Source organism: Sturnus vulgaris, chromosome 3 (genome assembly GCF_052056855.1).
Source record: "Sturnus vulgaris isolate bStuVul1 chromosome 3, bStuVul1.hap1, whole genome shotgun sequence".
Taxonomy (NCBI): Eukaryota; Metazoa; Chordata; class Aves; order Passeriformes; family Sturnidae; genus Sturnus; species Sturnus vulgaris.
The window spans coordinates 53556141-53584040 of record NC_142245.1 but is presented as its reverse complement, the minus strand read 5'-3'; the positions used below and the strand labels follow the sequence as shown (position 1 = coordinate 53584040).

The following is a 27900-nucleotide window of genomic DNA, read 5'->3' as shown; positions in this document are numbered from 1 at the left end:
GAAACAAACTCCTCCATTGCTATAATGATGATTTGGAAATAATGAGATGATAATTATGACAGTCATAACCATTTTCAGTAACATTCAAGATACTTTTCCTCATAGCAAACAATGCTGAGAACTAAAAAATATGCTCTGAATCTTTCTCTGTTATATTGTATTAGTTGGTTTGATCTGCACATCTGAAATAATTCTCTTAAGAGCTTTTACAGTTTCTCTGTTACAGAAAGGAGATTTAAAAATTATTAGTGTCATTTCTCCATATTTCTTGTGCTATGTAGCACACAAAGGACACATTTTGACATCATATAAAATTAATCTTTACTGGCAATGTATCAGAAATCTAAAAGCCCTCTGTGGCCCAGGAATATAAAAAGTGAGTAGGAAATAAAATAGGATGCAACCCTGCATTTTATTAGCAATTCTATGACTGATCACTTTCCCACCATGGCCTACTCAAGGTGTGCCACCATATCCATTGAAGGAAGGGGAGCAAGCCAGCTCACAGTGGCTCTGTAGTAAAAGCACCTAAGAATTTTACTGTGAGATATGGGAACTCCCACTACTGACTTCCCCAGAGGCATCCTGGTTGTGTATTTATGCCTCTCATGGATAATTGTGTAATTCTAAAAGTACCATTAGCTAATAGAACGTTAAAAGTCATAGGCTATTGACAGATTATTCACCCTTGGAAATCAGTAAGAAGTACCTCATAGATATCTCCTGACAGGGATAAATGTAGTTCAAAACCAGGTTTCAGAGGTTGATTCTGCCACAGTAAACAGAAAGTGTGTATGTGATAAAGATGTCCCATTAAGTATTGTCTGCAAATAGAGTCGAAGAGGCTTCTCCAGAGAAGCATGGATATATTACAGGAACAATTTAATAATATGAATCACCAAAACCTAACTTAGTCAAAGGTTTGGCAAGAAACATAAAGACACAGGGGACTGAAATAGAATCTTTCCAAGTTGCCATGGATAAATTTGCTTGGTATCTACTTTAAGAAAAAAAATAATAAAAAAAATAAATTCTGGAAACATTCTGACATACGGCCTGAAGAGTTTAATGTTCCCTGATGAGCCCAGAATAGATCATCACATCACTGGTGAAAAACCTGGGCTTTCACAAGGAAATCTCCCTTCAGCAGGGATAGCAAGTATCTTTCTGACAGCCATGGAAAATATAAACGGGGCCCACAGCTGCTGCAACTTTTCTGGAAGGAAGGATGCTAAGAATTCTCAATCAGCTGTTGGAAATGTGAAAGTCTGAGAAGAAGCTCGTGTTCCAATAGGAATATTATAAATAGTTTGATGGAGTTTGGATTTTATGATTATTTAGACAGTACTGTAATAAATGATTCCAGAACGAGAAAATTCCTGGATGTCCTCAAGCCACAGATGGTAATTCCTGTTCTATGTGCGATCATCCAAAACCTGGCTTTAGAATTTTCCTTTCCTCTTTCCATAAATAAAGGATGAAATCTGCAGGAGAAACATTCCTTTGATAACAAAGAACTATTCAGCTTCACAAGCAGCTATTGAGCTTCATTAATATGAGAGTTTACAATCACCAAAAATTTCTGATAAAATTGACTCAAAGAAATTTTAGTAAAAATATCTAGGATTATAAATATGTGAAACAATCAAGTACATTAAATCTATTTCTATCTATTTAAACAACATTTGAATTTTGATCGAAGGTCTATATATGTGCACAAGTCCAAAAGCCTACTATATTATTACTACTTTTTCTAGAAAGTAGACTTTTTATGTCTTCATTCTTGTTTTGATTTTTACAGTATATAGTATTTTATAAAATGATCAGACATTTATTAGGAGTGTTGTGTTACCAGTTTGCAGCAGGTATTAATTTGTTTCTATACAATACCTGTACTCTAGTGATTAGTCCTTAACTGTTTTTATAATGCCATATTTTGTTGAATTCAGTTTTAGTTCCTCTGGCCTGAATGACAGCAGATTTTTTTCTTTTTCTGTGTAATATTTTCTGTGTGTTTCTCCAAGTAAGACTCACTGTACTTGAATAGTTAAACACCCAGGAAACTGAGATGACATTACCTCTGTCACAGACTTCCTATTTAACTGAAAAAAAATTAAATAGGACTGCATTTTAAAAAGCACTTAGGTGCCTTAAGATGCAGATAGGCATCATCACTACTGATTTCAAAAGAAGCTTTGGAAAATCCTATAGGTGCTCATGTTCATCTCAAACAGTATTTCAAACTTCTAGATGTCTGTTTTTTTCTATTTGTGCGAAAAAAAGCAAAGAAAAAATATCTTTGAGGTGATGATAAATATCTTAAGTATAGTATCTGTCTTGATACTGCAGCACTGGAGAGCTTCCTAAATTTTGTGTGATTTTTGTTTGTTTTATTTTTAATTTCTAGGCTGGTCAAGCTCCACATGAATGACTTGAACTGCCTCAGATATCCTAAATGGTAGAAGCCAATCAACCTATGTTGGAACAACTGCATTAAATTTAGCTTTCTTTTAGCATTAAATGTTTAAATTTTACTGGAAGGTTGAAGAACTATTGCACCTGCAGAAATCTATATGTAGATACCTATATTTAGGTACCTTATTTTAAAACTGAAAGACAAGAAAAGAGTTGTTAGATATTGTACAATGGTGCAGATTATTAAAGGTTATTTTCCTTTTTCACTAATAAAAAGCCCCACAAAACTAAAAAAGGGTCAAGTGTGTTCTGGATTTATAAGCCAAATTACTTTTTATCTGCATGGAATGTGAGTTTATCTGTGTTTCCTGTCACTCAAGGAAATACTGCATTAATCTGTTATCTGTTTGGATGATTGTAGGAAAAAAGGAAATAGAAAGTAGGAGGAGAACTGGGAGTTGTAAGTGGATTTATAGGAACCAAAGTAAACACACTTGGAACAACAGGCACATTTCATGCTTGTTCTGTACCTGGAAATCAGATGCATTATTCTGAGGACTGACGCTGAAAGAACCCCCTTGGAATGAAGATGAATTTATAGAAGACACTCCAAGTGCGAGATTTCGTGTGGAAATACTCATGGATGGTCCATCAAAATGGATCTTTAAAGCCAAGGCATCGATAGTTTTTAGAGCTCTAAAAACAGAAATAAAAATTACTCTGAAAACTGAATACACAAAAATCCCCACCCATGCTCTGCATGCTCCTCACATCACAAGATGATCCTCTCGTTACTGACTATGTTTCTACCACCCATCTGTCTATTCACAAGGAGACTGTTAGACTGTAAATTTATGTATCTCTCTTGAAAACAAAAGCTTTTGACTGACAGAAACTGTGTGACTACATATCACTGGTCCTGAAATAATTTTACAACAATAGTTATATCTATGCTGTATCATGTATCAGAAGACCTCTTTTCCATCCAAATACTTTGTCATGCACACTAAAAGAAGAAATATTTGTGTATCTATTTTGGAAAATTCTTTTTGATGGAAATCAGAAAACTTTGATTTTCTGTTCTTTCCATAGATGGAAGGATGAATCCTTACAACCTTGCAGGTTGCTCTCAAAAGCTTTTCTCAAATGTAGAGATACTTACTCTGAAGATGAGGCTGCCAATACACTGTCTGAACTGGCTAGAATATTGGAAAAAATTGTCACCACAGTAGAACCCAGAGATTCATCAATTTCTTCATCGTTCACAATTTTTTTGAGCTTCTGCACAACATCATTGACTTTGTCTGAGGTCAGCTGCTGCCCCTCACCAGTGAGATTCAGAAGCTGATTGGCGATATCTGCTGCGTTTTCTGTGAGCATACAGAATCAAGCAAAAAGAGAAAATAAGGCATTACAGTCCTGAAGGAATCCAGAAATACAAATTTTTGTCATCACTGTTGAAAGCTAGAGTATGTTCTATGGTATTTATACTGAACTTGGGATTTCATAATTTTGTCAAATTTATATGTATTTTTAAAAATATATAGGACCTGCTTATTATACACTATGCTCATTGGCTTTCTTTTCTTTGTTTTGATTTGAGTTTGTAAATCAGAACTATTACAGAAAGGGGTGATTGAATGAAAAAGAGAGGAATACAATGCATAGTTCTCTCTTTTTTTTTCCTCCTTATGCTATCCTTCCTTTTTCACTGGGAAAAATTTTTAATTTTGAAGTGAAACAAATGCATCCAAAGTCTCTATTACTGAAAAACTGTTCACTCTTTCAGGCTTTCTGAAGAAAGTCTGACCCCTTTGCAAATGCTTCAGCTCTTTCTGAGGATGCTACTCTTATTTATCAGAGGCCCAGCAAGCACAGCACACAATCAAATTTCATGAGGAGAATCTTCCTGCTAAGGAAAGTTCGATAGCATGTCCAATGGCAAAACATATTAAACTGTAATCTCAATGTCACCTGGACAGAAAGCTAATATAAACAGTAACCTTTAAGAATTTAAAAATATTTGAGATTTAATGGAATTTGCAAAGAAGATTTTGAAAGTTTAGTTTGCAACTGGCTGTGGGTTGTTTTTTATAATACAGTGTTTTGATGTATTTACTGTAGAATGCTCATTTTGCATGACATGATGTTTTTAATATAATCTGACTGCAAGTACCCAACTGACTGAGTTAGGTAACCAGGTTCCCTAGGACACCTCTATCAACAAAGACCGAAGAAGAGGCTTCTCCAAGACAGCAGTTCAGAACAAGAGCTTACAGTCATATGTATTTCAGAGCACCTACAGTATAATTCTCTTCACTAGCTTTGGCACTAAAAATAAAAAAGGGACCACAAAATTGTTTTCTTATTATTTTATTACTCCTTCATGGCCAGAATAACATAAAGGGGTATTTCAGAAACAGAGAATAAATCTGAAAATGTCTGATTATAAGTCCAGTGAAGAGAGCAGGAGTCTTTCCCCTGGCAGGCATTCAAAATATTTAAAAATCTGTCCTAACTTGAATATCAAATAGAGGTAAGATACCACCTTCCTTTACTCTTGATTAAATTGCCTGAAGAGTTTGATTTAATTCAGTAATTGGCTTCCAGAGCTTTAAATGCGTGAGCTGAATTGAACTTGGGTGCACTTCCACAGAGTTTAATTATTTACTTTGCACTGGCTTTTTTAGAAAGATTTTTAAACAATTTATCATAAAGAGAAAAGATATCCTTCCAAAGATGAACACATATATACCCACCTGTGCAATTTCTAAGATCAGGTTGACCCCAGTATGATGTATAATTCTGCAGACCCAAATAGCTAAAGAGGAAAAAAGACAAAATTCACATGAAATACCATAACAAAATTACATAAATATTTAATAATTCTTATGTAGGTGACACAGTGGTTGATTCTTCTCAATTCCCAATATTCATAGCAACATGGCCCCTAGTGAAATACAATATGTATACTTGACAGTGAAAGTATATGATTGATTAAATGATAGTGCTGAGAGAAACCCCAGTTTTTCAGTGGAGATTCTGGCCTTATATTTCAGGAAAGATCCAAATACTGGCACAAACTATTACACCCCTATTATGGCCTAGTCAGATGCTGTTTCTATAATTTCTTCTCGACACAAATGCCTTTAATCTAGTGAATAGTAAGACATAATGTCTCTCATAAGAACATGCTCAGGAGCCATGTGAAGGTATAAATTTATTCTACCAATGAAAACTAGGGTAAGTAACTATTGGATGCAGGTCCAAATTGAGGGGCAGATATAAAGATTCGTTTGGTTTTTTTTAAAGCCTTACCATAGCAAAATACAGAATCATAGAATGAATGGGTCAGGTTGGAAGGGACCACAGTGGGTCACCTGGTTCAACCTCCCAGCTCAAGCAGGGTCATCCTAGAGCACAAGACACAGCATTCTCTCCAGACAGTTCTTGAGTAACTCCAGCGAGGGAGACTCCACAGCCTCTCTGGGAAATCTGGTGCTTGGGAACCCACACAGTAAAGAAGTTCTTCCTCACATTCAGGTGGAACTTCCTGTGAATCAGTTTCTGCTCACTGCCCCTTGCCCTATTTCTTGGCACCATTCAGATCCATTCTCTTGTCACCCTCCCTTCAGATGCTCATAGACATTGATGAGGTCCCCACAGTTTTCTCTTCTCAAGGCAGAACAGGCCCAGCTCCCTCAGCCTTTCCTCATAAGAGAGATGCTCCAATCTCTTAACCATGTTTGTCACCCTGTAAAAATGGCTCCAAAATTAAACACACTGTTGCCTCAGTTTTCTTTGAAGACTATCATGTTGTCACAGCACAGAAAAAGGCAGGATGGTAAATGGGAAAAACGTATCCCTTTACTCAGCACATGATAAAATAACATTATTCCTCAGCTGATCACATTTATTGGAATAGCACAGGTAATCACCTACTGTGGAATGCAGATGACTAGAAGAGTCTGTTAGAAGAGCTTCCTCTTCCCAAACAAATCCCACCAGTGCTCCATATTGGCAAAAGCTAGTGTAAGAAGAGGCAAGGAAGGCACAGCACCGGGCAGAACACAGTAATTTATATTGTTTTTTAATGAGAAGTGCTGTACATAATAAATGGTATAGTGTATACCACAGATGAATAATAAAGATAAGCAAAACTGAGGCAGCAAAGGCCAGAAACCTTAATTTTTAATGACTCCGACATAGAAACAATTTGATCTCTGCACTACTCACTCTACAACAGAAGTTGGGTCAGTCAGAATCAGTTCTTGTACAAGATTAGGAGGCTGAGGAAGTGAGTTATTTAAATATAATGTGGGTTGCTTTCCTGCTTGGCACTGAAACTCAAAGCTGATTCATACCCATGTTGCCATACTGTTTGGAAAAATTAAAAGATCTGGTCTTCTCAGAACATGTTCCAGATGCAATGTGGGTGGATAAGACTAATATATTGCATTTAATAGTAAAAATCCTAAATACTGAAGGAATTAATTAATATTGCATCATCATAACTATGTTTAAGGCACTCAAAGGAGATCAAAGCCATAATGTTTTGGTAATATATATGCAGAAGTAATAATATTCTCATTTTACAAATGGGAAATGGACATACAGAATCAAAGTCTTTTGTAGATGTTTGCAAAAACCTCCTACATTAGGGAAAATTTCTTAAACCTTAAAAACTCAAGCTCAAATCATTAGGCATAAGATTATACCCACCTTCAATTATGACTAGCTACTGGCAAAATACTTGTTTCACAATTTCTCTACTTTTCCCCTAATGAGATGAGATGTTTTGGATTAAACCAAATGCACATCTCATTTTCATAGAATTTTATTCTAATTCTTCACAAGTCAGACAGTAGTGGTGGAGTGGTAGCAAATGTGAAGCTTTGGGTACAGTAACATAAAGGTCATGGCCAAGTGCAAGGTCCTGCGTGTGGGTCAGGGCAATCTCAAGCACAAATAGAGGCTTGGGAGGAGAATGGATTGAAAGCAGCCCTGAAGAGAAGGACTCGGGATACTGGTGGAAGATGCAGCCCAGAAAGCCAACCATATCCTGGCTGCATCCAGCTCTGGGGCTCACAAGATAAGAAAAATGTGGACTTGTTGGAGCAAGTCCAAAGCAGGACCACAAAAATTATCAGAGGGCTGGAGCACCTCTCCTGTAAAGAAGCTGAGAGAGTTGGGGTTGTTCCTGGAGAAGAGAAGGTTCTGGGGAGTTTTCAGCACCTAAAGTGAGCTGCAAGAGATCTGGACGGGGACTTTTAGAAGAGCATGTAGTGACAGGACAATGGCAAATGGTTTTAAACTGAAAGAGATTAGGTTTCAGTTAGATATTGGGAAGAAATGTTTTTACTTTGAGGGTAGTGAGGCACTGGCACAGGTTTTCCAGAGAGGTTGTGGATGCCCCATCCTTGGAAGTGTTTCAGGCCAGGATGGATGGGGCTCTGACCAACTTGGTCCAGTGGAACTGTCCCTGCCCATGGCAGGGGGTTTGGAACTAGATGATCTTTAGGCTCCCTTTCAATCCAAACCTATTCTATGATTCTATGACTTGAATTAAACAGTTTCATTCGTAAGAAGATGTTATTTTTATAGTCATGTTGAACATGTATTAATTGTGGGCCCCAATATGCTTTAAGGAAGTGGTAGATGAGACTCTTTCTTATCAATGAAATACATACTATTACTGCACACACCTAATCTCTCATGGCATAGATAAAATCTTCCTGAAATACAATACCAGCCAATGGCAACTATTATATATAACTAAATAATAACTATATATAACCAGAAAGTTTCATCTGAAACAACTCAGCTTCTCAGATATTTGAACACCTACCAGGTTCTTGATGCAGTCTGAACTGAGCTCCCATGGCAAAATGTGAAGTTGGTCACAGTAGGCCTGGTATCTGGCCAGAAATAGTTTGGAGGGTTTTCTTCAGCTAAACATTTTTCTGTAAAAATGAGTACATCCATGTTAATAGCACATTTCTTCACCTAATCATCTTCCATTCTTTGTCCTCAGCTCATCAGCTAGTCTACAGCACAAAATTGCCTTCAAATGAAATGCTTGTTTGTTTGCAATATAGTGGCAATAGAGGAGTGCACGGTGAGGGATCACACATGCTGCTGCTGCTGCTGCTCAGAGGAAAGACCTGAACCTGCATGCTGCATCCATCTGCACTCCAGCAGCCCCCACTCCTCCCTCCCAAAGGAAGGGCAGCCGTTGGTAGAAGCTGAAGGGGAACAGATGAGAGCTAAAGGAAGATTGATTAAGGGCAACTGTTGTCAGGAACACAAACACCACTGAGAAGTGGGGATGAGGGGCCTTGGAGGTCCAAAATGTCTCATTTTAGCTCTGTCTGTAAAGTATATTTCATTATCCTCAAACCACCAGAGGAGCTGTCAGGAACCGTCCCAGCCTCTTTGAACCAGACAGCAAGACATTGACTAAAGCAATCTGGACAACTTTGTGCTAAAAGTGGTATTTTGAGCATGGCTTTTTGAGATTAGTGGAACAATCTGGCTTATAGGGACAACTTAAAGTCTGAAATAGTTATACTGTTTGAAAATGTATGATTATTTTAACACAGAAGACGTTTATTTATGAACAAGCAAAAAAATATTTGTTGTGTAACAAAGCTGAACACTACTTACCCACTGGATCAACATCCACAGCATGAAGTTCATATCCTTCTTCCATGGTTCGATTATTGCTTATGAGCTTCTGTCGGATGTCTTCCTCTTCCAAATTGATGTTGTTGGTAGAATTATAAACTAGAAGAGCCAAAGCACTAAAACTGCAAAGAAAATTATCCAAGTGTTTCAATCAGAACAGCAGAGGCCAAATGTGTGGAAATAAAAATATCTGACAAACTCTGCTTTTCTGAGTATGGAACAGTGTCACCAAAACAGTGTTGCTCATTATCTGTAAATTAGTATTTTTGTATATATAGGCCCATGACAAGAAAATATGGTTGGGAAATTTCATCTTCTAGTTACCGTTAAAGAAACATCTCATTAAAAGAGCTAAAAAATGTTTTCAGAAGAGTTTAGAAGATGAAACCATACAGCTGTGAGTTCTAAATGGGCCCTAATTAATTTTAAAAATCTGGTTGCTACTGGCTTAGGAACTTAAGAGCTGATTCATCCCACATCACAAAACTTGTCAGGGTGGAACAAGTCATCCTCTGGAGGATCCACCTCTACACTGATTACAGAGAAAGACTAGATTAACAAAGAACAGATGCCTAACATTTAAATCTCTTAAGGTTTTTATGGAGTGAAAAACACCCTGACATACTTCTGAAGCTTTTAGTCATAATTAGGAAAGTCGAGCTCCTCAGATGACTAATCGAAGTTTGAGCACTAATAGCTGTTCTGTACTGTAGCCCACTGCTACTTTCTTGGACATAAGAAGTAGTTCAAAGTGCCCAAGCCTCTTTCCTGTGAACAAAATAAAACAGTCCCCACCCTTGTCCAAAAACATAGCTTTTCTGGAAGGGAAATCATGAACAGCAAACCAGTTCTAGCAGGACACAGGAAATAAGCCCAGAGTGGAAGGCACAGAAATTTCCTCCTGGGACAAAAGGAAATATTGGAGATGAGAACATGTCGGTACCCAAGAGCATTGCTTGGCTCTGGCTAGTAGGAGGCAAGCCACTGAAGCATGGAACATTGGATGTCCATGGGAGCCAAAATGGAAAAAAGGAAAAAGCAAACATGCTTTGGGCTGTCTTCATCTTAGCCTTGCCCTTGGATACCCATCAGCCTGAATAAAGACAGACCTTTGGAGTGTGTGAGCTGTCCCTGGCAGCTGGGGAGTGGTGGCACTGCCAGCACACATAGAGTGAGCAGGGCACACACCCATCAGGGGTGCTTTCACCTGTGGCCCCTTGTGCAAGAAAGCAACAATGAGCAAAACAGTGGTCTACAGGATGAAGAATAGCAGAAAGAAATCTGTAGGGGTGCTGAAAAGGGCCAGTAGGGTTCTCAGGTACTCCTTCCTAGACAGACCAGGACTTCAATATAAAGTGTTTCAGAAAGACATCCCCATGATGACAGCTCAGAACTGCACTTTCCAGATGTCCCTAATTTTCTTGACATATTCGCTGTTTAACTGGTAACATGTTGCTGGAGAAGAAAGATTAAAATGTGACCACCTGCAGGCTTGGCTTTCTCTTTTCCCAGTGGATATAGTTTAGCAGAGAAATTCCAGCTATCTCTGGCCAGGTCACTCCTTCCCTGCTCCCAGAGATACTACTGAGTTCCTCCTAACATTCCTTTGGTCTCTGTGGAGTGTTAATATGTATATGGGAAATAGCCTCAGTAGGGTGGATATACATTAGCAGGCTTTTGCTGTATACCTCAGATATGTTACAAGCACAAATTTATTACGGCATTTATTTTTAGCAGAAGTATGGAAATTGCCTACGGGATTGCCAATTCCTTCAGCCCTCCAGTACTTCAACCCCAGAGTCTCCTGGCACTTAACCATCTTTCCTAAAAGATTCTGGCTTCATTCGTCTATTCCCTTTACTTCAGAAGAGGAAAACTTAATATACTGATGCCACTCCCTACCTCAGCACTCTGGCTGCAGAACAGACATTCTGAACAGCCACTACTGCTTAGCTGCCTGCTTCAGGATTCCCAACTAACCAAAATTATATTTAGTATCCATACCTACAAGGAAGGATAACGCCAACAAAATAGAAGGGATAATGATAGATGAGGTAGAACAGGTTGCAGTTATATTGAAAAATTACAGAGAAAAGTATTGATTATGAAGCACTGATAAAAATAATCCCTTAAACCAATCTGTTGTTTTCTGTCATGTATACTATATAATAAAAGCCTACTCCATAATATGATGAAAACAATTTCCACAAACTTTTCAGAATGACTCATGCTAGCTTCCTAGACTAAATAAATACCTTTCAACTTGACAGCTGACGCAATATGAAGTTGAGTGCTTCCTTCCACTTTTGTCACACTCAGATCCAAGAAAGAAAACATTATAATAGTGAAGAGAAAATTCTCAATTTGGGAAACAGTAGGCCTACACTCAAATAAATGGCAATGCTGCCATGCTCTGCTGGTGTCACTAGATTTGCTACACCCAACTTTAAGTCTTTTATTGTGTGATATATAAAGACAGATAGATTCTTACAGCAGTAATCAATTACAAATTACACATCATCTACAGTAACCTGTACTGCCAACATTACTGCCATGATATAATAAAAAAAAATGGACAGTTGTGTAGGTAAACACAACAGGGATTAGTATGTTTCTCTTTTCTTTGACTGAAGTGGTGACAGCTGGAGTAAGCAGGAAAACTTGGGAAGACCAGTGTCTATCCCACTTTGTCCTGGTCTGTTGAGCTCAGCTGGCTCAGAGAGAGGAGTTTACGAAGCTGCATCCTCATCAGAGGCACAGGAGGCGGTGGTGGAGCCTGTGCTGCCATGGCCCGGACCACAAAGCCAGCTTTCTTCTCCGGCAGCGTGACTCACAGCTATTCCAGGACAGTGTGCCTACACACGGGCTGTGGTCTCGCTGCTGCGCCCTGCCAGGAGCCCGAAGGAAGGATTAACAAACCACGGGAACCCTGCAGCACAGACGGAATCGCACCTGGAGAGATGCGGCTGATCATCAGCAATGCACATTTCTCCTTTCTGCTGTACTCGACAGGCTGAACTAATGCTGAATTACTCTTGCTGTCAAACTGTTTCACAAATCAATTTCTTTCAGAGTTAGTATAACTTGATTTAAAGACTTATTTTTAAAGAACCTAAATATCTGGGGAATCTAAATTCCCACTAAAAGTCACTGGGAATGTCAGTGCTGACTTCTCTGGCATATTTTAAATAGTTTTCAAATGTCAACATTAAATTCTTTACTAATCTCACGGTTGTCTCTGAAGATAAGTGATGATGGGTAGCTATAACTGAAGACTGGCAGCACATTTAGGCCCACAGAGTCACCTGTGAAGTTTTAACTACTTCACATTAACTGGACAGAAAAAAAGCATTGACTGTTCCATAAGTCACTCAGTAAAGCTGCAATACAAAGAACAAACAAAACGTTAGAAAACACACAGAATAAGACAGAAAAAAGGAGAGGGAAACTAAAAGCATTCCAAAGAAGCATCTGAGTTGTGAATAATCTTTTACTTGAGGTGATTTTGACTGCAATACATGAAAACGTTCAAAACAGAGAGCAAAAAATATGACTTGACATAACAGACACATTCAAAGAAATGTCAAGGATGAAGAGTTTCATTTCCCTGGAGAAGGTGATGTTATAATTTGAATATAAAATCTGAGACTTCATGACACAAAAGTAAAAATTGCAGCTACTTTTTGGTCTACTAAAAATAAAAGCATCCTAAGTCTTCCTTTTAAGTTAATGGCCATTGTAGCAGAACAATTGCAAACACCATGGTCACGCTTCGCGCCTTGGCTTCTGTCTCTGGGTCTTGCTCCTCCTTGCAGATCTGGTGTGGGAATACAATCAACTATGGCTTTTCAACAGAAAGCACTTATAATATGTGCTAATTTGGTATGAAGGCTATTCATTACTAGAGAATGTTGCAGAGTCAAACCAGAAAGGACTGGAATCCCTCACATCGAACAGCTGGTCTTTGCTGAAATGAGGTTTTGGTTAGACTTGCACTGTGTTCTGGAACAATGAGGAAAAGCCCCATTCCCTATTCCCCAATACACTGCTTTTCTAAAAATGGCATTTAACAATGTCAGATCTATACTAAATCTAGTTAAAGTCAGTGGAAAGACAAAGGGAGTCATTAGAAGCTGGAAAAGGGCAGGAAGCTTCAGAAGGAGACTAACAACGGATCACCCTTCAGTCACTCAAAAGGAAATCCCAAATTCTTCCATCTGTGATGAAGGCTTTCTTCAAAGGTCATGGACACAAGATGCCAGCATGGCACTGTGGAAAAACCTGAGGGTTTTCACTTGGTGTTTTTTTTGTTTGGTTTTTCAAACAGAAATATTACATATAATGTACATGTTATGTGGCATTTTAAAATATTTCTCAGCCCTGATAAAGGCTGTCCCTTACTACCTTCAGTAGCACTGAAGTTGTGGGGGGTAGAGGTGGAACAGGTCCAAGTCCTTCCTAAAATCTCCCCAGTAGAAACCCAGAAAAGTTTTGAAATAGGAACAGACAAAACAGATATATTCATTTATAACAAGAATAGCAAAATTATTTAATAAAAAATAATTTGAAGTAATCTACAAAGAATGTAAAAAGCCTAATACTTTACTTAGGACTAGAAAAGCAAAATTATGCTGTTCTAGTGTTGCTAACTCTTGTCTGAAACTATTACACAATCTAATCAACATTTTATCCAAGTCCATTAAACTTTCCATTAAGCAAAACAACACCCAAGAACACAGCATGCAGGAGCCTGAATATGCCTCACTGACATTGGTGGCAAAACTCCCACAGACTTCAAAAGAGCAGGACTAGGCATGGCTAGTTCTGATTTCCTCCTTTCCTCTCTATTTTCATTCCCAAGACAAGGGATTTCTGTTCAGTTATAGTAGTTTTCACGCAGATGGCTACCACTGTGGTTTTTCATTTGGATGAGATGTTTAACAGTACTAACATTAATATTGTTTCCCATAGAAGGAGCAACCCAACACTGGAAATAGGCCAAAATTATGACAATCAAGCAGTGGAAGTTGGAACAAGCATAAACTTACCGTATGTTAAGTGAAGAAAAATTCATAAATTAATTGGGGCCTGAATTCTCAAAATTGCTTGCAAAATAAGAGAAGAAAGGAGAAGCAAGGGAGCTGAACTCTTTATTAAAGACCAATTCCCCTACTGTGAGGCAGCCCTAGGTAGTAATCTGACAAAACCTAGGATCAGTAGGACCTTTCTGAGAAAAACAGCAGCAGCAGTCACAGAAAGTTTTGACAAAGTTCCAGAGTCGTAAAAGACAAAGAATTAATGAAAGAAACAAACACATTTATAGTTTATGCACAAAATTGGTTCACTTGGATAAAATCCACAAATCGGTTTCACTTTCAAAGGTTTGTGCAAAAATGATGGGGACAAAGAAATAGCTATATCCATAGCCCATGCTGAACTCCTGTCTATTTTGAATAGCTGCCCTTTCATTAAGAGGTAAAAACAGTACAACCAGAGGAAAAATTGAACACTGGCATAAAGTCAAACATAGATTTGATAAAAGTCTGTCTATTAAAGTAGTTAATAATCTACCAAAGTATTAGCTTGATATATACTGCTGCCATCCAGAGATGTCACAGCAGTAAGGATGCTGATAATAATATGCACTTTTGGACTTGTCACTCTGTCTCTCATCACTGGGTACATAAAGGCTTAATAAGTACGGTGTACTTTGGATTTCTGCAATGCATACAACACAGCAATGAAAGAGAAACAATCCACTTTAATAATTTTGTTTTGCTCTTCCCCAGAATGCAGTAGTTTAAAATGTTTCTTTGGAAAACACCTATTTTTAATGTGACAAAAAAAGCCAGCTTCCTACCTCCCACTTCCAGCTACTATTTCTTCTCTGAATCATTCTCTCTAACGATTCTTCCTCTTTCACATGCAAGAAGACTAAGTGGGGACAGTGACAGCTGAAGTTCCTTGATGAGGGAGCAGTGTGGTAAATAATGGTGGAGCAAAGCAAAATGCATAGAACAGGGTTGGGGATATTGTTTTGTTGCTTTTCGCAGTTTTTTAAACTGCTGTTTGAAATACTAATTCAAAAGGAATGCAAAAAATATGTGATCTGAATTACAAGAATATGAATTCATGTAAAGAGAGAAAAAACCTTCTCCAAGAACAATTTTAAGAATTATTACACTGCCTTGGAAATAAGAAGGCTATGATCTTGTAGAAAATTCAGAAAAGAGAAATAAGGCTTAGTGAGTTAAGAGTTAAGACTAATATGTTCACTTCTGCAAATGATAAAGTTAAGGCCATGATACTTCTGTGTAAGGTCTTAATTTTAACTGTGGAGTGAATTTCTGTTTAGATGAACATGAAGGTAAATAGAATAAGAAGTACTTAAAAACTAAGGGAAATAGTAGCATGTCTAAGACTGCAACAGACTTATGCTTGAGTATCCAAAATGAAGAAATAAAAAAATATTTGGGCAACGTTTCACCGAAATAATTTATAGGAACATTAAATTAATAGTAACTGCATGAAATCACACTGTGAGCAAGTTACATACAAGAATTCAGCCATAACATTTCAGTGAATCACCTAGGCAGTCAGGAATTACCATTGCTGCCACCAGGTATTCAGAATTTCTAACCTTCAAACTGTTAATTTTTTATACTCTCGAGTGTTACTCTAGAGTCTTGTAGGATTTCCTAAGAATCCTATCCAGGAAGATTCCAAGGAAAATCTAACAAAGAATCCGGACAGCAATTATCCGGAAGCAGTAGGAAAAAAGGTTTGCTTTATGCATCTTCAGAAATTCAACAGATTTCTTCCCCACAAAATTCAGAAACAGATGTGTGAACATCAGAGAAGTAAGGAACTGCTGACTAAACCCAGAAACACTGAAGACTACTGGGAATCTGAACCTTTTTTGTTTTCAGAAGGGAGGGATGTACAAGCATAGATAACCTAAGATGTAAAGATGCTTCAACCAATTTTATTGAAATATTTCTTCTGTAAGATGTAAATGATTCATGAAAACATATTTATGAGAAAAAGACAGAAAATCGTGTATGTACATATAGAGTGTGTAAAAGGTGTAATTTTTGTTAGTCATGTATCATGTAGCTTACTTAAATTTTGAATTATCCTTGCATTACCCCATCTGGATTTCTAGGTTGAGCAGGATCTTGACTTGCTTTTGTTTTGTTTTGTTTTCTAAGAAAACATTCACAGCATGACACTCCTGATTACTTGGAGAACATTAAAACTTGGTGTGACATGACCAGCATTTATACTAAATTATTCAGAATGATGAAAAAATGCCATTTGACCGTGACACACATTGCACTAGAGCCCCAAAGAACACTAGCTTCTCATTAGACCAGGCCTCCCCTGAAAAATGACATGTGAAAATGTAATTCCATTGCCTCTGATATGACATATAACGAACAAAAGAAATAGAGATGGGGTTCCTTCCCCATAAGAGGAATACATTATGAGAAGTAATTGAGTGGCATATTCACAGTATGTCAAAAAGGAAAGGGAAGGGAAGAGGAAATTACTAAAATAGTTCCTGCCTCCTCAGCCTTTTTTTGAGTAGACTGGGGAGAAGATAAATAAACAGGAGGGCTGGATGGTGGGAAGGTGAGACAAGAAGAAATCACGTGTGCAACTCAGCTGCTAGACTCATAAAAAGATACAGGAATAAGGATGGGGAAAGCTTTACATTCCTCAGCAGCCTTGGATTGTTGGTAAGACCTGAGGTGTGGTCTCCACTTGAAAGGCCTTGCTGGCATAACCATATCATTTAGAAGTGTGAAAAAAAATCCTACCCACATCACTACACCCTACTGTAAATGTAGGTCAAGCAGCAAAATAGCCCGTTCAGAGACAGGGCTTACAGTGTACCAGCTGAAAGGTTTTGCCAATAAAAGCTGTCTTTCTGCTGTGGCTGTATGGGAAGGACATACTACCTTTCTACAGGTCTTTTCATGTCTAGGCAAACTCTTGAAAACTGGAAGGACCACTACTTCCTGATGATAAATTGGGAATATTGGGCTATCTCTGATATTAAAAAGCTCAACTTTTACTGCCATTATCATGGCAGTTCTCAAGAGTCAGCAGTTAAAAGTCTTCTCTTAATAGGACTTTTGCCTACACTGCAAACAGATATATATCCCATAACCACTTATTGCCCCATCCTCACAAGACTAATAATGTTTTGGTTTCCTCTCCTTAATTTGCTCCTCAGATTCTCTCCCTCCCCAGACATCCCTCAGAAATCAGCCTGCTGCTTTCAAAGAAGCCATTGGAGGCCAGATTTTCAGGGGGGGCGACCCGTCTAACTTTCTCTGGCTGCCTTTGAGGTCATTCCAACTCCAGCGTCTCCAAGCCCAGCAGAAGTCAGGAAATGAGAGCATATGGTAAATAGTTTAACTCACACTCGTTCAGCTTTCAATTCTAGCATGATTTTTCAGTGTTTTCCATCTAGTAAGATGTCTGTTAACTCCAGAGTGTCTGGTTCAAGAGAACAAATGCAGAGATAGTGGACAGATACCACTGTACCAAAGCTTGTTGCTAAAGCAAGCTGGGTGTGTTGTACAACTTAAATATCATGTATCTATTCTGTTTTGTGACAGGTGAAACTTGAGCTCTGAAAAAAATCATCTGTTCGGGTTTAAAGCTCAATAGATTTAAACCAAAACAAACATGATAACCAGTATTAGGTTTCTGAGAACATTCAGAACGCTGAGATTGCCAGTAGTCATGTATTTACAGACTTGCAGCATATGCCAAATAATAGGCAATGAATCCAATAATAGACAATAAAGCCTGTTGTAAAGCCACTTGCAATAGCAGCTGTTGCCTCTATTGAGGAAATGTCTTTCAAAATATTACCTTTTAATACTTCTTTTTTGTCTTGCTCCCTCTCTTATAGAGGCAGGGTGGATGCTATGAAAGAAACAGACATTAATTAGGGTGGATTAATTCTTCAAAGGAATACAGCATAACTATCTTCCTCCTTAATTTACCTGATATTGACCACATACACAGTGTAATTCCAGTTCTGGAAAGTACGGTTCAGCTGAAAAACAGGAAGACATTGATCACATGAATGGTGAGATGTTAATGGGGCTCTTTGTTGCTTAAAGTAGTGTTAGAATTTCACCCTTCTGCCCCTTGAGAAATCCCCTCCAGTTTTGCAAAGCAAGAGAACACTCACTTTTCAGTGAGGTGATTGTTGTACAACTGGTAGTGAGAGATGTGGCTTTTTTGCAGACAGAAGAAAATCTGTATAGGGTCATGACAGAGTGAATAGGTGAGTGCACTAGATCCTGAACTTTTCCTTTTCTCCCTCTCTTCCACATCTTAAATTCTCAGATATACTTTGGATAGAATAGATTTACTGAAAAAGCTGCCAGCTAAGTTTTCACCTAAAAGTCTTCAAACTTATGATGATCGTCTTTTCAGACCTTTATATTCTTTATTCTGAGTGTTCAACAGCTGCTCAGTTTTCACCCAAGAGACACCTTTGCATACTCTGCTAGGGCCAAGTGACACCTTTCTAGTTTCTTTGGCTCAGGCACCCATATACTTTACCTGGGTATTGCTGCTAAGAGAACAACCTTGGCGGGTGTGGATGGCTGCAATTCTGTTAGACTACTGTATTTATATTCTGGTTTATGGATTCCTTAGCTTCTGATAGCTGAAATCTTCAGGTTTATTAAATGAAAAATAAAAAATAGTTGCCATATTTCATGATATCATCTTTTCGTGTAAGTGGTTGGTGTAAAGGTTTTACAAATTGTGTGAGTGGGACTATGTGAATTGTCAAAAAGGACAGGGAATACATTATTCAGACAAGAAGAACTTTTAGAGGCAAGGACTTCAAGAATCCCTCACCCAGAGAGGAGTTTATGCCTGCTAAAATGGGCTGAAAAACCAGAGACTACTAGAAATGTCAGCAATTGACCTATGGCAGAAACCTTTTGAAGCAGCAAACATTAGGATAAACTGGAAAAGTTTATTGCCTCACACTAATCAACAGTGTTTCTATGATTTCTGCCACAATATAGCTTCAAAACCAGATTAGCATTTGGGCAGAAAGTTTTTGTCCTGTACAGTGATACTGGAACTCAGACATGTACCTCTTTTCATGGACAATTCTGATTACTTCATACTTTCCAAAATCTCACCTACTATCTACATTTCTTAAGAAGCTAGCTAGTATAGTGCAGACTTCTCAAATTTTATCCACAGTACTGAAGAGCCCCAGCTAGATATGCACAAATCAATAAAAGAAAGATATTTAGAGAACACCTGTGAAGACTTTTTTTGGTAGCCTCTTTTTTTTCTTTTCCAACTGATAATAGTGATGGGCCAGATTTATAAATGTAATCACACAGGAAAGAAAACTTAACTTACCCATTCTGCAACAACATCATGTACTTTTGACACCGAGTTGGGGTTGGAACTAGAGACAACTATAGATATCCTGTAGAATAGCCCACCTGTCCATTAAAAACAGCATTATAAAGTTAGAAACTGAGCAAATTTAGCTTTTTAATGAGACTTTAGCTTCATGATTAATATAAAAATTGTTCTGAACCCCAGATACAAGGCCACCTCACACTCTTGTTGGCTGACAATTTAAAATTCTGAAATGAATAAGCCCTGCAGATTTGGGCCCATTCTCACTAGTCCTGTTGATTTTGACAAGAATTCCCTCCCCCTCCAAGTGTTTCAGAGGCACTTGAAGTGTGACATGAAAACTCACAGACAACATTCACCTAAATAGTATTTTGCATACGCCTCTAATGTGCTGTATAAAATGAAGATCATGACAGTGTCAGGAATTTAAAAAATCATTATAATTAATGAAGTTTGTAAAGACAGATAAATTCTGCTCTTAGGCATATTATTATAATATTGTTATATGTTCCAGAATTGAACCACTGCAGATTAGAGTTTAAATACTTTGAGGGCAAATAAAGCTCATCAATTAAAAGTAGCAAGGTAACTGAAGACAGAATTAGGTGTGAGAAGGGATATAGAGCTCTTGTTTCCAAAGTACAGTCTTGCTCTCAGGCCTGGCAATATCCAGACAGTAGAAGAACCCATATTAGCTTTACAAAACTGGCAGCTGAACAAACCATCTTTCAGTCACAAAATGTGTAACACTTGGCTTGGTGCAATTTTATATTCAGAAAACTGTTTTGAAATGGCACTGGGTAAATATAAATTCTCGTTAAGCTCATGAGTGGGTAGGCAGCATTACAAGATTTCACATCTAATAAATAACATCAATTCATTTCATAGTTATGCTCTGTGTTAAAAGTCTATATTTTCCACAAGTTATTTTTTTTTCATTAGGCTACTAAACATTCTGTAAGCTCTAGCTGGGTAAAATTTCCCAGGATGTGGGGGAGGTTTAAGAACTTCTGGATCAATTCACTTGCATGTATATGCATTTGTGGCATTGCTTGGTTTTGGGCTGTTACCAATGTTGTGGGTCTTGGTCACAGACATATGCATTTATATAATCTTATGTAAATTTTACAGAGACACTACATAGGACAGAGAAGGACATGACAATAATTATAGAGAAATCCCTTTCTGTCTCTGATTGGAAAGGAATTGCTCTATCTTTCAGAATCTAAATAAAAGACCTTTTATTCTAAGTGGAGCAAATGCCATAATTTTACAACTTCATAGATAGTTATTGCACAAGAGCTTGAAATGAAGGCACTGGAAAAAGATTTGAAGTCAGTATTTTCCAATTTAAGTGTGCTATTCATGAAATGGTTGGAGTATTTTTATTTCTTTACAATATGGAATGAATTATATGAATATTGAGATTGGTACAAAAATTCCTTTATGATGAAACACTAAAGAAGATGGTTTACTAGATACCTTCTTTGGTAAGCTATGATTAAATTTTCAATATGAGCAGAATGACCTTCATTTTGATTTACTTTTTTTTTTAACCTCTCTTGAGGAGGCACACACATTTAGTGCACAGTTTAATCTGAAAATGTACTTTAGTTTATCATTACTGTGATAGTTTCAAATGAAAAAAAAATAGATAAAAAAAACTAAGTCTTTGTATGTAGAAATTTGAACTTTGGGCAAACTGAAAACACTTGCAAGATCTGAATGTCCTTTATATATATATATCTGTGTATAAACACATATTCAATCTTAAATTTATAATGCACCTTTTATATGCGCCATACAGATACACACATACAGAAAGTATGCATTATAAATATTCTCACAAACTCATATATAATTACATATCTAATTATAATCTTACTTAGATAATTATGTATAGGGACAAAATCACCTTCATATAGGAATATGCAAAGTATTTTAAAATTCATACAGAGTAACTACAAACTAGGCAATAGCTTAAAGATCTCCATCAGATGGTGACCCAAAGCATGATTTAATGAGGCAAAAACAAAGAACAAGAACTAATCTGCATTTTAAAAAGCTCTCAGGAGACTGCAGTGACAGATAGTAAAAACCAAAGCTTATTTATCCCCCTTCAAATTAAACAGTTGAAATCCCATCTCAAAATGCTGAATGAAAAAAAAAAAACAAAAAACCCCAAGAGTATAAAATTGGTGAAAAGTAGCCAAAGAAAAGCTGAAAAAAGAGAGGAAAAAATAGCCTGGAAAACAATGCTCCCTCCACCCACCACCAACTACAAAAATATAATGATCAATCAAAAGTGAGTATTTTTTAAAATTCTGTTAGGAAAATTATCCAAACATTTAGTTTTGAAAAATCTTTTCTTTTTGAAAGTGAAATCCTCAAAAATATGTCAGTAAAAACCATTAATATACTCACAAATAATAAATTGGCATAAAATGATATTAAATCTAGGAAAACCAGTATATTATTCTCACAGTCTCATGAGAGCTGTCTTAGAGAAGTACACAAATGTTAGAAATCACACATTAATGACATTACTATCACTAAGATGTTACAAATTCCCTTCTACTGTAATTATATTATTATTCTAAAACATCTTCATGTGCTAAATGGTCCTATATCTAAAGATGAAAGACAGCTACTTCTACATTCAGACTACAAACTGAATATCTAATAGATGAGATGATCTGGGTTTTTTTCTACATCTAACTTAGCAGCTGGACATACTGTAGTGGAACTCAGGTGGACACAGGCAGCCCAGCTCAGTGAAGGAGTCACACAAACAGGGCAAAAGGACTGCAGCAGAGCTAAAAGGTTGTTCCAGTGGTGGGTAAGAGGTGCTGTTTTGGCTTGTCCCAGATGGTAAATTGACCAAGGAATAAACATGGGCTGCAACTGATGACTCATGGTATGTCACAGGAGAAAGGGATGTTTGGATCTGCATGAGAGGGTGATGGATGTCTGCTGCAGATATTGTCAGAGTGCCTGTCAAGATGGTCTCTTTGTGCTGAATAAAAACTCTGCTAGAAAAAACATCCGAAGATGGCAAAGGTACCACATCATACATTACTGCAGTTCTTGATGACTCTAGAACAGAAGAGAGATCTGCAAAATGTCCATAATCAGCATTTTCAAAGTCCAAGGCATTAGCAGTAATGATAGACATTGCTTCTCTGCTCCTGCTGAAGGATCCATACACCTTTCCTGAATTCCATTCAGAAAGCCTTGGTATGTTTGTTGATGTCAGAATAGAAAAATCTCTTATGTCTTTATTATTGTCAATGATTTCTTGTTCTACTGCCCAGAGAGAGTATATTGAACTGTCCACTTGATTTGCAATGGAGTTTTGTCCTAAAACAGTTAGATAATTTCTTGGTGTTTCTGTTGTTGGCAAGTTTAACTCTTCTACATTCCACTGAGGGAGCAGGCTTGGAGAAATTGTATCAAGATGGTTCTGAACACTTTGTGGAAGAGGAGGTGTGGAATAGCTGTTAGGAGGTACACTATCTCTGAATTTGGAGTCTGAATGAAGAAGTTGCCTTAATTCCAAAGACACGGGAAGAAAGTCAGAACTCATTGAACTGATGCTTTTTAAAAAAATACCTGCATCTTTCTGAACTTTACTTCCTGGTTTATCAGTGGTATTTATTATAGCATCATTCTCCAGAAAACTTTGAGATTGAGGTGTTCTGTGTGTTATTGTGCTGCTTATCAAACTCTTAACTATCCAAGTAACCGGAGTCCCAGGTGTACTGATAAAGAAAGGAGCTCGGGTATCCCTTGAATAAGAAGGCTGGGTTCCTGAATATGTTGGAAAGACAGAAACAGGCTGATGCCTATTGTTTAGGAAGGTCATGTCAGTTTGATCACTTACTATATCAGTTTGAATTTGCATGTGCAAAATATCTGTGGCGTTTTCAAGTACCTGATCAAAAGGACTTACCTGTGTCCATACGGAGGATTGAATGTAAGGTGCTTCCAGGGAAGGAAAAGGAAAATCATAATAAAATTCACTGTTGGAAGCCACAGTTAGGTTTGCAAAGTTCATTGTTGACTGCAACTGTGACATTGACCTGCCATTACTTTCTGAAATTCTCTTTGAAATGCCTGGAATAAATGAACTAAAGATTTGTGTTTCCAAAGTTGATACATGACTAGAAATGTTAATTTCTTCAGCTCTGTGACCTAAAACTCTAATAGCAGATGTTTGTTCAGAGATATTGTCAGACTTAGCATATAAACTAAAGGACAGAAATCTCTCTGTTGGAGAAGAAAGCAGTTTATTAAATGAGAGCCAGAAATTTTCTGATGACTCCCCAGAAAACACTTGAGATGCTTCTTTCAAATGATGGGAAATAGTCCAGAAACTTGCTCTTAAAGAGGGGGAAATATCTACATATTTTGTTGGAAAATACAAGTAATCTGAGTCCCAGGAGTCAGCAACTGGATTCATGTTCTCTGGCTCTAGTATGGAAAAAGCTGACTGTTCATTTTCATTACTACCATGAAATGCATCTAAATTGTTCTCCAAGGCTGTATTTCCAAGGGTCTCGCTTGGATTTTGAAAGTATAATGAATGCTGTAAATAATGAGACCAATAATTACTACTAGATCTAAATACGCTGTCACTTTTCAAATACGTGTCAGTCAACAACTGTTGATAAACAGGCAGGGTTGTTACAACATGCTTAAATGCTGAGCTTGCCCAGCCTGGTTCTTCCAGATGTGCTGAAAATGTTAATAGTTCTCTACTGTGTCCTTGGACTGAATTTGTCAGTTGGCTGTCACGCAGAGATTTTGTGTATGTTTTTCTCATGTTCTGAAAAAAACTTGTGGGTTTTGCATGTAGAATCTCCACAGAAGTTAAATTTGTAATTCCTCCTGAGAGATGTTCCTTAATGTGCATAGATGTTCTAAATTGAAATGGACTGTTTGCTGTTAGTGCAGAAAACGTTTTCCTTTCAGCATTGCCTTCTATCATTTCCAGGTAAAAATTTTCAGGTGCCAAGTCTAGCAAATCTAACCTACTTTTTTGGAATGGTGGTTTCTCATCTGTAGGTGATACAGACAAGCTAGGGAGAAAATTATGTCTGTCTTCTTGAATGTCAGAGGTGATATGATGATGAAATACAGGCTCATTCCACCAGTTCAAAGGCTCCAAGACATTGCCTGTATGCATGACATTGTTTGTGTCGCTGCTGGAGGATGAAATCCACAGAGTTTCTTTTTTGTGCTCGTAAGCAGTGCTGCTGCTGCTGCTAACGGGAGAGCGGAACGCTGGCTCGGAGTCAGAATGATGGAGCCTGCTTGCCAAAGTCCTTGCTAGCTCTGCATTAGGATTTCTGCTGTGAAGAGGAACTGCTGCATTCACAGGCAGCTCTGTAACTGCATCTGATGCACCAGAAGTACCAAGGAATGGACTTCTAGAATAGTTAAAAATATTTTCATTTGGCAACTGATTCATTACAGTATTATCTAGGTTGATGTCTTCTGTAAAAGCAGACAAGGTTTTGTTGCTGGTCTCCTCAGAAGAAGTTGGTGTGGACAAAGTTGGAAGGAACAAGCTGTATGAGTTTTTTCTCTCTGGGTTATCATCTGCTGAATTTTTACTGAAACGCAGAGGCCTTTGCTTCACTGGCCAAATAATTGGGGTTGAGATAATTCCTATTGTTTTGATCCCTTCTATCTTAGATTCTTGCTGCCAGTATGGTCGTGAATGGGAAAATTCAGGTGAATTTCTCTTCATTCTGAAGATAACTGTAGCAGGAAGTCTGAATTCCTGCAGGTCTGTGTGTAGCAAGCCAGATAGTTTAGGATTAAAGAAAACATATGTAACTTAACTCTCTGTTCTTTTCTGTCTGTTCTTGGTCTAAAAATCAACTTACCAAGACTGGAAAACGATGCCCGTTAGTTGAGTGATAGTTTAATTTGCTTCTACCATAAGTGAACTTGGTTTATTTTCATAGTCTTTCAGCTTTTTCTTGGGACTTTCAAAGCTAGAGAAAGGACTTAATTGTCCAATTTTTATTCATGCTAATATTAATAAGATTTAGTTCGTTATTTCATTTAAAAAAACAGAGTTCACTGCTCATGGTGAACATTTGTGAGTGGCTCCACAAAAAGGAAGCAAACACTACTTGGAAGAAATTTTCAATATTTTCTTCTTACTTCTACAGCTTATTAAAACCAAACAGTCTGGATTCAGATAAATTCTTCCACATTGTGTACTGTACTGCCTGATTGCCAGTGTACAATAAATGATCTGCCAAGAGAAAAAAATACTCCAAGAGTTTTAAATCCTACAGTAACAACTGATGGATTGGGGGAAAAAAACACCCAACCAAAAAAAAGCAACCTAAAAACCAAACCACAAACTCCACCCAGATTCTAATTTATTTCTCTGGAGTACACTGAAAAAATAAATCTTTAAAAAAATATACATTTAAGCTCGTGATGAAAATTGGCAAAATCTATCTCTGTGTTTAACAACCAGCTTTAACAAAGTAGTAAATATTTTAGCAGAACTTCACAAAATGATGCTCAGGCTTTAGGAGACAGTGATATCACAGAATTTGAGAAAGCCTCAAAAGAAATCCTGGCTTTATTCCTGTGCTAATAATAGGTTCATTTACTACCTTATTTTTTCCCTTAATCTTTCTAAATGAAAAGTAAACGATATCTGATACTGTCAACATTTTCCCTAGTAAAGCCAGATCCAGCTCTTCTTTAAGTCAGTGGAAAGATTTCTGTTGACTCAGTGGAAGTGGCTTTGCTCCATAGGAATGGTTCCACTTGGCTCCTGCTCCTGAGGAATGGCGAGGAACTAGTGAGGAACAGACAACCCAAGGCTCCTACCACCCTGGCTGCACAAGTGTCTGACCATCTGCAGCCTTGAAACAATTCTACAGCACGCTCATTTTCAGACCCTTTCCAAAACTCCCTCTCCCTTCCCTTGTTCTTTGCATTGTTAAATCCAATGGGTGACACAAAGTTAGTCCCTTTCACAGAAGAGCCAGGAAAACGTGAAACAAATAAACACTGAGTTTGGTTCTGTTCTCATTTGCACCATTCTGACACGGTCTAGAGATTTATTCCTGATTTATTCAGTGTAAATAAGATCAGAACTGAGACACGACCCTTGACATTATGATGGTAGGAAAAACACACCTTAAAATACAACAAATTTAGACACAGTACAAGGAAAAATGTAACACAGGATTTCTTACCATTGTTTGGCTTATCGTTTCTATTAGTATCAGGCATGTTAGTGGTGACAGTGGGTGGTGTAGGAGTAGTAGCATTTACAGTAGCTGGTAATAAAGATGAGAAAGAGGTGAACTTGAATGAAATATGAATGTTAATAAGGTAAGACAAAATGGGAACAATGCATGACAATGTAAAATGAAACCATCTACACACAATGCCGTAAATGTTAAAAAAACCACATAATTTTTTCTGTAGAAAGTGATGAATAGATATGAACTGAGGCCCCGGTCCTACAATCCTCACTTGCATTGACTTTAGTGGGAATTTTGCCAGTGTAAATTTTGCAGGATCAGTCCTGCATTCATTTCATAAACTAAAAATCCTCTCATGAGAGCCTTGGTTGTATGAAGACCAGAAAATGGAGAAGTTCTAAGGTGCTTGCACTCAGAATGCTGCTTGTGAAAAGAATCTTTGTCCTTCCTCAAAGGCTTAATATGACAAACAAATGAGAAACTAAAACACTCATGTAAGGATTCAATTAACTCCACTGAACTCAAAACAATCAAGAGAATTGAAATCAGACTTGGAACAGGTGAAGTAAAATATCTATTTTGAATGCTTTATGCAGAAAATCAGCTGTACTGTTCCCACTGGCACCAACATGAGTCACTCCACAAAAACCTGGAGAACCAGCTGAACACTTTCCAAAATTAGAAGGAGGACCCAAAACTGCAAATTTCCCCCCCAATGGACTGGGAGGGTATATGTGCTGGAAGAATTCAAAGATCATGCCATTACATTTTCAAACAACGGTTTGGAAAACAATTTAGTTTTGTTCTGTAACTCCCAGGGAATACAAATCCATTAGATAGATTTTTTTTCCTGAAAACCCTTATTTAAAATCTGAAGGTTGGTATGGTAAAATCTCCCAGTGTTACATGGCTTTGGAAGATTTTGACCAAGAATGAACGCAGGAAGGTAAAGCAGTTGTATTTTGGGTAAGAAATCACATTTTTTATGTTTTGCTAGGTTGATTTATCTAACCTTTTGAGTCCAAAAGTCGCAAACTAGTCACAGCTTAGGGAGTAGGTTCATGTTCAGGTTTCAGTGAGACAAGAAAATTAGGGAAAGAGAAGAAAAAATTGGACATTGGAACAAACA

General features: G+C 37.5%; 1 protein-coding gene across 4 annotated transcripts in view; it reads right to left on the bottom strand.

Annotated features, from left to right (window-relative positions):
* Nucleotides 1-27900, bottom strand: part of ADGRG6 (adhesion G protein-coupled receptor G6) — a 110743-nt gene that overhangs the window by 27285 nt on the left and 55558 nt on the right. For all 4 annotated transcript variants that reach the window (XM_014888617.2, XM_014888623.2, XM_014888624.2 and 1 more), the window contains 9 exons: nucleotides 26760-26843; nucleotides 19519-19604; nucleotides 18126-18178; nucleotides 17992-18045; nucleotides 9082-9224; nucleotides 8264-8378; nucleotides 5175-5236; nucleotides 3578-3785; nucleotides 2946-3111 (listed from right to left, as the gene is read on the bottom strand). In XM_014888617.2, coding sequence (XP_014744103.2) covers nucleotides 2946-3111; nucleotides 3578-3785; nucleotides 5175-5236; nucleotides 8264-8378; nucleotides 9082-9224; nucleotides 17992-18045; nucleotides 18126-18178; nucleotides 19519-19604; nucleotides 26760-26843 — 971 coding nt within the window. The remainder of the gene's footprint in view (nucleotides 1-2945; nucleotides 3112-3577; nucleotides 3786-5174; nucleotides 5237-8263; nucleotides 8379-9081; nucleotides 9225-17991; nucleotides 18046-18125; nucleotides 18179-19518; nucleotides 19605-26759; nucleotides 26844-27900) is intronic.